The sequence below is a fragment of the Amblyraja radiata genome, chromosome 11 (assembly GCF_010909765.2).
Source record: "Amblyraja radiata isolate CabotCenter1 chromosome 11, sAmbRad1.1.pri, whole genome shotgun sequence".
In the NCBI taxonomy this organism is placed as follows: Eukaryota; Metazoa; Chordata; class Chondrichthyes; order Rajiformes; family Rajidae; genus Amblyraja; species Amblyraja radiata.
In genome coordinates, this window is record NC_045966.1 from 36,618,138 (window position 1) to 36,629,162 (window position 11,025).

The 11,025-nt window shown below is 48.3% G+C and overlaps 1 protein-coding gene across 1 annotated transcript; it reads right to left on the reverse strand.

Moving 5' to 3' along the window:
• Positions 1–1,299: 1,299 nt before the first annotated feature.
• LOC116978384 (hepatitis A virus cellular receptor 1 homolog) lies at positions 1,300–9,554 on the reverse strand. The gene is made up of 3 exons (XM_033029501.1): positions 9,533–9,554; positions 5,535–5,882; positions 1,300–1,418 (listed from the first exon to the last, which is right to left on the reverse strand). Exons 1-3 carry the CDS (start codon positions 9,552–9,554, stop codon positions 1,300–1,302), a joined length of 489 nt encoding a protein of 162 aa, XP_032885392.1.
• Positions 9,555–11,025: the final 1,471 nt, after the last annotated feature.

Here is an 11,025-nt window from a genome sequence, read left to right on the forward strand (position 1 = left end):
GGCCCACAAAGGGGTGTAAAGGTAATACACACAACACTGCCAGTTTGGCGCTCAAAGGTTTAAACAGAGCGCTGTCAGTTTAATGCGTGGGAATTTAAACAAAGAGCTGTCGGCTGTAGCACTGTGGGTTCTAAATGTAGCGCTACCGCCTGCAGCGCTTTGAGGTTTAAACATAGCGCTATGGCCACAGCGCTAGGGGTCACAGACTGTTCTGGAAAATACTCGTATAACAATGAATCTTTGGAATTCTCTTTCTCAGTGGAAGTTGAGCATTTGATTATTTTTCAGGCAACGGTAAAATTCTGGATAAGCCGAGTGGTGAAAAGTTACCAGTGGACAGTGGGATTGCAGTTACATTGGGATTGGCCTTAATTTTACAGAATGGTGGGTGGGCTCAAGGGGCTGAGAGGGAGAGTGGGACAGACAGAGGGAGAGAGGGAGGAGTGGAGAGAGGGAGAGAGGGAGGGGTGGAGAGAGGGAAAGGAGGGAGGGGAGGGAGAGTGGGAGAGAGGGAGAGAGAGAGAGAGGGAGAAGGAGGGTGGGAGAGAGGAAGGAGGAAGAGAGAGAGAGAGGGGGAGAGAGGGAGGGAGAGAGAGAGGAAGGGGGGAATAAGAGAGGGAGAGAAAAAAGAAAGGGGGAGAGAGAGGGGGAGGAAGAGAGAGAGGGAGGAAGGGAGGGAGAAAGAAAGGGAGGGCGAGAGGGAGAGGGAAGAAGGGAGGGAGGGAGGGAGAGAGCAGAGACTAAGACACAGGAGGGCAGGTGGAAAAACAAAGACAACGAAAGCTGTTGGAGGCAATGAAAGCTGCCTTGTACAAGTGAGTAACAGAAGCAGGCAAATACAGTGTAGTTACATAGATATGATTTGCCTTGTTGTTAATGTGTGCACGTGAAAAAAAAAAACAACAAATAGTATGCAGGAAGCATTTTTGAAAATTTCAGGAAATAACATCAAATTCCCGGAATTTTGGGATTCTATTCAAGGAAAAAAAAATGTTGAGGTGTGGAGGCACTGCTGTAGAAGCTGGCCTTCCATTTGTTGTTCAATACCTTGGAATCTCCTGACAGTGTTAAAGGTATCCTGTACTTGATAAAATGTATGTCCCATTTCACTTTAATCACAAATATTTCCCGACTACATTTTGCAATACTTGCAATACCCAATTTAAATCCATGATATTTCAAGTTGTTTTAAACATTAAACGTTTTGTATTAATAGCAATTTCAAGGTATCCTTGTCAACTTTAATCACTTGCAGTCAAATCATGGAAATATGGAAATAAAAATACATTGCAACAGACATTAGAAGACATCATAGTTTGAACTTTTAGTCTGACCTACAAATGTAGAAGCTGTGACAGAGTTTGCATCCTGTGCATGGACAGACTCATTTGTGGTTGAAGGATTCGGTGTGGTGATCTCTAGAATAGAAGAAAAAATAATTATTGTGCTCGTGCTAGTGAAGACATATTCTTTCTCGCTCATTGCTTTTCCACATACTGCATCATTCAGCTCACACACAGCTAACCCACTGAGTAGAATATAGAACCAGTGGATGTGGTGTTTCTGGACATTCATAGGACCTTTGATGTTTCCACATTTAAAATGCACTAGACTAAGTGGGACCCATTGGATCCCAGTCACACGGGAGGCCTGGTCCTCCAATGCAACCCATTCCCCAACACAATATTCCACCACTCACCCGTTCCCCCAACACAATATTCCACACCTCACCCATAGCAGGCGCAGGCGCTGCTCATTTCCTTCATCCCCGAGCATTCCCTTCCCTCCTCTTCATGTGTGGGAGGGGAGGAGGGGAGGGAAGCGGGGTGTGTGGTTGGGGGGGGGGGGGGGGGGGGGGGGGGGGGAGGGAAGGAGGGGTGTGTGTACGGGGAGGTTTATGAGGGTGGGGAGAGGGTGGTGTGGGGGGAGGAGGTGTGGGGGAGGGGGGAGGGGAATGTAGGGGAGGGGAGTGTGAGGAGTAGAGTGTGGGGGAGGGGAGTGTGGGGGTGGGGGGAGGGTGTATGTGGGCGGGAGGGGGAGGAGAGATGTGGGAGGGGGGGAGGGTGTGTGTGTGTGTGGGCGGGGGGGGATGTGCGAGCGGATGGGTCGTGGGTGGAGGGGTGTGTGAGCAGGGTGAGGGGTGTGTGGGGACTGGGAGTTTGTGGAGGCGGGGGGGATCGGGTTGTGGGGGCGGGTTGTGGGGACAGGGGAGTTGAAGGGGCGGTTGTGGGGGCTGGGGAGGGGGTTATGGGGACGGGAGGGGGCTTTGGCAGGTGGGGAAGGTTGTGGGGGTGGGGGAGGTTGTGGGGGCAGGGAGGTTGCGGGGGCAGGGGGGGCTGGGGAGGGGGTTATGGGGACGGGGAGGTTGCGGGGGCAGGGGGGGTTGTGGGGACATGGGGGCAGGGGAGGTTGTGGGGATAGGGCGGGGCTTCTGTTTGGGGCGTGGCTTCTTGGGACAGGGCTGCTTCATGTCCCTTTGAATGTCCGGTTGGAAACCTCCACCGGCCATCCTCGGCTCCAGTAAAGACACGATGGCGCAGGAAGGGGCGGACCATCCCGGGGAGTGACAGGGGAAGAGACTAATCTGCGCGGCGCTAATTGGCAGTGGAAGGGATCGATCTGCGCACGCGTGGTTTTTAAGATTTTAAACCTCGCTAACTACGACATTCAACAGACCGGAACGATCGGCGCACTAATAGGAGAACGGTGAGAACTGGCAAAAAATCGTAGTGGTATCGCAAACCGGTTTTGCGCAAAGAGAAAGACCGCCAAACCGGAAGATAACAAGATCAGAGATAGATAGATAGATAGATAGATAGATAGATAGATAGATAGATAGATAGATAGATAATAATCCATTGGATTGTAGTTACTGATATGCACTCGTTATTATAGGCAAAACAGGGTAGGAGTAAGCATTTTATTTTGGATTGGAAGCCTGTAACTGGTGGGTTCAATGGGTCTGCCAGGACAGTGCAGCTGGTTGATCTTGGGGAAGCACTGGAAGTGGAACTGTGTCTGATGATGGGACTAGAAGTTGTCCAAAGAGTCAGAGGATGTCGGCAAGGCACTAAATGCTGACTTTGCATCTGTATTCATCAAGTAGAAGGACACGGAGGATAGTGGTCCATGACTTATGAAAACGGAAACACGAGTGGAAACTGAGGCAATGAACTCTACGCAGGTGGCACTGGTCAGGATCGAACCGGAATCACTGCAGCTGTGAGGAAACTGCGAACAGCAACATTGTTGCGATGCCAAGATTGATACAGAAATATGTAACATTGAGCTGCCTACGGTCCAAATTCACTTTCACGTCTTGAGACAGTCCAAAGATCTCCACATGGCAACAAAACTAGCCAAGTCTTTGGGTATTTTTAAAGTGGAGATTAACATGCAATAACATACTATTGTTTCTAGATTCATTGTTAACTCTAATAAGCGAGTTCGTTATTCCGACTGCACATGCCCAGGTCAAAGGTCACAAGCAAAAACCATTCTTGGCAGCCGTGCCACAGCATGGACACAGACCTGCGCCTCATCTGCAACCAGGATCGATCCCGGGTCTCTGACACCGCAATCGCTGCCGAACCGCCACTGGACCATCCCCGTCCCCTCCCGAGTGCCCCAGTCTGGGGGCGGCCAGAGACGTCGGGAGGCAGACGGGAGCGGTGCCCCAGCTCTCCACAGCCAGCGTGGAGAAGCAGCGCTAAATCCAGCTCAACTCTGCATGTCTCGCCGGCTAAACCTACCAGCCCTGCCTGGACTTAGGGGAATGATGGCCCAGGCTTACAGCCAGCGCAGAGCAGCAGTGCTAACTCCACGGCTCCGGGCTGGTGTCCCATAAGTCCAGGCAGGGCTGTAGGTTAACCCGGCGAGATAGACAGAGTTGAGCTGGAATTAGCGCTGCTTCTCCGCGTTAGCTGTGGGCCTGGGGGCACTGCTCCCGTCTGACTCCGGTGTCAGACACCCGGGTTCGGTCATGGCAGCAGATGAGGCGCAGGTCTGTGTCCATGCAGTGGCACGGCTGCTGAGAGTTTTTATCGCTTGTGACATTTGACAAATCCCATGATTCCCTGCGTTTTTCAGAATACCGAACTTAGTAGTATGGTGTTAAAGGTTATGGGGAGATGACAGGCTCCACCAAGTCTGCTCCTATTTCTCTTCTCTGATCTCTCTCCTGGCTCTCGGTCTAAAGAAGTGTCTCGACCCGAGACTTGAGAAGAACTTTTTTCACACAGAGAGTGGTGAATCTCTGGAACTCCCTGCCACAGAGGGTAGTCGAGGCCAGTTCATTGGCTATATGTAAGAGGGAGTTAGATGTAGCCCTTGTGGCTAAGGGGATCAGAGGGTATGGAGAGAAGGCAGGTACGGGATACTGAGTTGGATGATCAGCCATGATCATATTGAATGGCGGTGCAGGCTCGAAGGGCCGAATGGCCTACTCCTGCACCTAATTTCTATGTTTCTATGTTTCTATGTTTCTATGAAACGTCATCCATTCCTTCTATCCAGATATGCTGCCTGTCCCGCTGAGGTACTCCAGCATTTTGTGTCTATCTTCGTTGTAAACCAGCATCTACAGTTCCTTCATACACGGCTCCTGTTGCTTGTACTTTAAAGACATGGCTATAAACGCCAGTGTGGGAAACACCCAATGTTTCTGTATTATATAGCTGATGTAAAATACTAATTGTTCTTCCTCACTATATCCATGGCAATGGACTCGTTGTCCATATTACATTCTACTGGCCTGCTATTTTCACCTGCACTTTATTCATAGTAATGGATATTCAACTGACTTTTTAATTGATTGTTTGGAAGTTACAGCATGGAATCAGGCCCTTCGTCCCACAGATCCCACGCCGACCATCTATCACTAATTCACATCAAATCTACGTTATCTCATGTTCCCTTCCACGCCCTGCTCATTTGGGGCATTTTTACAACGGCGACTTCACCCGCACGCCTTTGCTTAACAATGTTAATTAGAGTTAACAATGAATCTAGAAACAATAACATGGTGTTCCATATTTCCCTAAGGGGCAGAAGAGGGTCATTCAACCCATCAAGACCATGCCACCTGTTCAAGCGTCCCCAGTGATGCACCCCCCTACTTATATCCCTGGAACCTGTCGATCTGCGCCCCGCTATTCTACACTAGAGGCAGCTTAACCCACTCGCATATTCTTCGAACCTGGGAGAAAACCAAAATACGAGGGGAAACTGGTGGAGAACCTGCAAACTCCACGCAGGTGGCACTGGAGGTTAGGATTGAACCTGGAAACATAGACAGTAGGTGCAGGAGGAGGCCATTCGGCCCTTCGAGCCACAACCGCCATTCATTGCTATCATGGCTGATCGTCCCCAATTAATAACCCGTGCCTGCCTTCGCCCCATATACCTTGATTCCACTAGCCCCTAGAGCTCTATCTAACTATCTCTGAAATCCATCCAATGATTTGGTCTCCACTGCCCTCTGTGGCAGGGAATTCCACAAAAGAGACAGAAACGTGTAACATTGAGGTGCTTACCATCCAAAACCAGGAAATTCATATTAACTTTCCCATCATTAAACGGTCCAGAGAACTGCACACGGCAGCAATACCATCCGCCGTCTTCTTTCCGGAGCTGCTTTATCGTGAGCGACACATCTCCTTGCTCAATGTTACCACCAAGCTGATATTTTTCGGATCCTACGGAAGTTACTGTTACTCCGTTTGTGTTAATCAGTTCAGATCCACAGCCAAAGGTAGGGCACTGTCCCCGACCCCAGCACATCGCAGTTTTACCATACGTTCGGACAGAGTAGTGGCACGGCAGAGTGATCGCCTGTCCCAGGTATCCTCGCACTTGTGGTCCGGTGGCAAGGGCCACTCGACCTGAAACAGTCCGGGAAAAGACAGTTATAATAATAATAATAATGGATGGGATTTATATAGCGCCTTTCTAATACTCAAGGCGCTGAGTGATGAGATAAGGAGTGGGCACATTGTGAAAGAGAAAACGGGGAATTACATACCAGTTAGCCTGACTTCGGCGGTGGGAAAGATGCTGGAGTCAATTGTTAAAGAGGTAATAATGGGGGATTTGGATAGCAGTAAAAGGATTAGTCCAAGGCAACATGGATTTATAATAGGGAAATCATGCTTGACTAATCTTCTGGAATTTTTTGAGGATGTGACAAGTAAATTGGATGAAGGGGTGCCAATGGATGTAGTGTATCTAGACTTTCCGAAAGCCTTTGATAAGGTCCCGCACAGGAGACTGATGACTAAAATTAGAGCACATGGTATTGGGGGTAGGGTGTTGACATGGATAAAAAATTGGTTGGCAGACCAGAAGCAAAGAGTAGGAATGAACGGGTACTTTTCAGAGTGGCAGGTGGAGTGCCACAAGGCTCGGTGTTGGAGACGCAACTGTTTACCATATATATTAATGATTTGGAAGAAGGAATTAGGAGCAACACTAGCAAGTTTGCGCATGACACAAAGCTGGGTGGCAGTGTGAGCTGCGAAGAGGATGTTAGGAGGTTGCAGGGTGACCTGGACAGGTTGAGTCAGTGGGCAGATGAGTGGCAGATGCAGTATAATAGAGATAAATGTGAGGTTATCCACTTTGGCGGCAAAAGCAAGGGGGCAGATTATTATATCAATGGGGTTAGGTTAGGTTAGGTAAGGGGGAGGTGCCGCGAGACCTGGGCGTCCTTGTACACCGGTCACTGAAAGTTGGCTTACAGGTACAGCAGGCAGTGAAAAAAGCTAATGGAATGTTGGCCTTCATAACAAGAGGATTTCAGTATAGGAGTAAAGAGGTTCTTCTGCAGTTGTATAGGGCTCTGGTGAGACCACATCTGGAGTATTGTGTACAGTTTTGGTCTCCTAATTTGAGGAAGAACATCCTTGTGGTTGAGGCAGTGCAGCGTAGGTTCACGAGATTGATTCCTGGGATGGCGGGACTGTCATATGAGGAAAGATTGAAAAGACTAGGCTTGTATTCACTGGAGTTTAGAAGGATGAGGGGATATCTTATAGAAACATATAAAATTATAAAAGGATTGGACAAACTGGATGCAGGAAAAATGTTCCCAATGTTGGGCGAGTCCAGAACCAGGGGCCACAGTCTTAGAATAAAGGGGAGGTCATTTAAGACTGAGGTGAGAAAAAACGTTTTCATCCAGAGAGTTGTGAATTTATGGAATTCTCTGTCACAGAGGGCAGTGGAGGCCAAGTCACTGGATGGATTTAAGAGAGAGTTTTAGATAGAGCTCTATGGGCTAGTGGAGTCAAGGGATATGGGGAGAAGACAGGCACGGGTTATTGATGGGGGACGATCAGCCATGATCACAGTGAATGGCGGTGCTGGCTCAAAGGGCCGAATGGCCTCTTCCTGCACCTGTTTTCTATGTTTCTATGACAACCCGTCCCAGCGCTGAGAAAATGAGCCCGTTACCGCTGGCGGCAATTGGGAATATTGTGAAAGGGTTTCTCTTTATCGGGATGTGTGTATTGCAGGCAGATCCAGTATTTAGCCCCCACCCCTTTATCCCAGGGTAAGTGGAGGCGAGCGGCCGTCTCCGAACGCTGCATTTCTGTAACAGCTTTGACACAACCGGACGGTTTGTGAAGCAATTTCAGAGACAGACACGGGGACATATGGGACAGGGACCGACACACATTGTGTTCCCTGAATAACTCCTGGGAGGCAAATATTTTCTTCTCTTGACATTTTGTTCACATTTTATTTCATTAGATTCCAAACTCCCCGGATACGGGAAGGACCGGAACAAACAATGCGGATCACAGCTCCAGGCTTTAGTCTATTTGTCCGTTAACAAACCCATTGAACTGCCAAAACCAGTGGAACAGATACGGAGCAGAATATCCTCTATGCCGTCAGATCAGCGCCCACCTGAACTTCAACCCAATGATCCAGTTAGTTCACCCCTCGACCTTCTCAACTCCAGCCCGTCCTCACGATCAGACCCGGCATCACTCGGTGACTCGGCTGTACCTCCTCAGTTACACACACACAGACACATCTCACCTACTGCATTTCATGGGGGTTGAATAACACGATTTGACAAACTAATTCAATTCCTGACCCGGAAACGTACCTAAAATAAGAGATACTACGATCAAATGAGCCACAGACATTGTAGTGCTGGAGTAACTCAGCGGGTCAGGCAGCATCTCTGGAGAGAAGGAATAGGTGATGGTCGGGGTCCTGTCACGGCCGCTCTCGCTGGGGCACATTCGGTTGCGACGAACTGTTGCTTCCTACTTGACGTGGACACGAGTTTGCTTCACAGTATTGTTAACCAATTGAGGTGAATTGAGGCAAATCATATCAGCCACTCGGCTCCTGCTCTGGCGTTACATCAATGTCCAACGCGCATAAATTACAACCTCCTTCACCGTTGCTGTCAGTTTAGAATTCAGTGGTTCCCAACCTTTTTTTGGCCATGCCCCACCTAATCACCTCTAAAATCCTGATGCCCCCCTCCCCTTTTTTACCCCCAAAAAATTATTTACTCAAAATAACATCTGAAACATAAACTACATATGTTTACCTGATGGAAAATCCAAAAAAATAAAAATCGAAAATTTGGACCCAGACCTCCTCAGTCGCGCTCAATTGCCCCCCTTAAAAATCAAATTGCCCCCCTGTGGGGCGTACGCCCCACGTTGGGAACCACTGGTTAGATCCTCAGATCACTGGTGCCAAAATGCACCGAGCAGGTCTCGTGTCTGTCCTGTGCAGTAGCAGCAGGAAGAGTGGAAATGTTGCCAAGTGCCGGACTAGCTGGGTCGCTGCTCCACCTGAGTCCTGGGATTTAGTGCCACTTTTCAATGTTTTATTTGTGAAGAGAAGGCGATGAAATGGGGAGAAAGCGAGAGTTTCCGGGCATTTTATGTCTGTCTCCGGGAGATTGAGATAATATTTCTAGCATTTTCATAATCCTACTTTATTAGCCTAGTTTTGCAACATATGAGGAATTTCATTTGCCATACAGTCATACCAATAAAAAGCAACAGAACACACAAAATACATTTTAACATAAACATCCACCACTGTGACTCCTCCACATTCCTCACTGTGATGGAAGGAGGAAAAAAGTTAAATCTCTTTCCCTTCTTTGTTCTCCCACGGTTGGGGGCCTCGAGCCTTCGGGGACAATCTTGGCTCCCATAGCTGGCCCTCCGCGTCGGGGCGAACAAGCTCCTGCATCGGGGGGGGGGAATCTCAGCTCCCCCGCGCTGGGCGATCTGACCCCGGGTTGGGGCTGGTCGAAACCTTCTGCGTCGTTTGGAGCTCCTGACATCGTTCTCTACCCGAGACTGCGATCTCCTCGATAGTGAAAACCGCAGTTGGAGCGTCGATCGAGGCAAGGGATTGGCTCCAATGGTAAGTCCACATCCCCGTCAGTTTCTATTATCACTCCAGGCTGCACTAACGGTTTCATTCTGCACACCCTGCACAACACTGGAGTCTCTAAACTGGAATAATGCGAGCTCCAAAACTGGTTTACCCCGGGCTGCTGTTATAACCATAACTAGAAATGGTAATACATGTGGGTAGAGTGGTAAAGAAGGCATATGATATGCTTGTTTTCATAGGTTGGGGCATTGAGTATAAGTGTCAAGAGATTGGGAGATGAACGGCAGATAGGTGTGAGGAATAAGTGGTGTGAGGTGAATGAGAAATTGGGGAAGTAATCGAAAGTGTGAGGATTGGGAGAAGTAAATGATCCACAACAATAAGTTGAAGGAGTCCAAAGAGACTGCAGAACAAAGCAATGGATTTGGTTTTGAGAGCCATTCAGTTTCCTTTGATGCGAAACAACTTGTCAAGCTGGGAAATGTGATGTGGGGATGATCACGGGGATCTCAATACAGAGAAGCAAAGGGAGATGAGGAAGAGTTTCGGGAAAGATCAACAGGATTCATTCACAGTTGGCAACACTTTCTCCACATCATGTCAACAAAAATAAAACTTCTAAATCAGCAGCAGAGTGATGCTGGGTTTTCATTTGCACACTGCACTGGGTGGTGATCTGGAAGGTGACAGGAATAGCAACAGCTAACTCCTCACACAGTGAGAGCAGCAATGTAATAGTGGTAGATAGACACAAAAAGCTGGAATAACTCAGCAGGACAGAGAACATCTCTGGAGAGAAGGAATGGGTGGCGTTTCGAGTCAAGACCCTTCTTCAGACAAGTTACTCCAGCTTTTTGTGTCTACCTTTGGTTTTAACCAGCATCTGCAGTACCTTCCTACACATGTGATGTAACACTGGTAGGGTGACCATGTGACAAGACCATGGTCCCTGTAGCAAAGTCAAAGCAACAATTAAAGAGTAACAAGATCACACTGACAATTCTGCAACAGAGCTGTCACCGTGTCAACATGAAAGCAACATTACACCAGCTGTCGTATCATGTTGGCATCAACGACCTGATGGAGAAGTAGTTTCCCTACACCCATCCTCAGAGTTCAGCCAGAATCCGTCTGGGTTGGAAAACCCATTCAGGCATGTGGAGCGGCACAACACAGAACTCTGGAAATGTTGTTAAAATCCAACCAAATGCCACAAAGAATATGTACTGTATTAGAATAAAGGGGAGGTCATTTAAGACTGAGGTGAGAAAAACCGTTTTCACCCAGAGAGTCGTGAATTTATGGAATTCCCTGCCACAGAGGCCAGTGGAGGCCAAGTCACTGGATGGATTTAAGAGAGAGTTAGATAGAGCTCTTGGGGCTAGTGGAGTCAAGGGATATGGGGAGAAGGCAGGCATGGGTTATTGATAGGGGATAATCAGCCATGATCACAATGAATGGTGGTGCTGGCTCGAAGGGCCGAATGGCCTCCTCCTGCACCTATTTTCTATGTTTCTATGTTAAGTACAACACAATAAATAATATGACACTAGATTATACTTAAAACTTCAAGAAGAATTTTAAATACTACGGATTGCCGTGCTCTAATGAGACCTCTGCACTCTGTACCTGGCACAGCTTTAA

Coding starts and splice junctions, on each gene's coding strand:
- LOC116978384 (XM_033029501.1), bottom strand. CDS start 9,554: ATGGTTATAACAGCAGCCCGGG. Junction 5,883..9,532: donor GGTTATAACAGCAGCCCGGG/GTAAACCAGTTT, acceptor GGACTGTTTCAG/GTCGAGTGGCCCTTGCCACC. Junction 1,419..5,534: donor GAATTTCCTGGTTTTGGATG/GTAAGCACCTCA, acceptor CTTCTATTCTAG/AGATCACCACACCGAATCCT.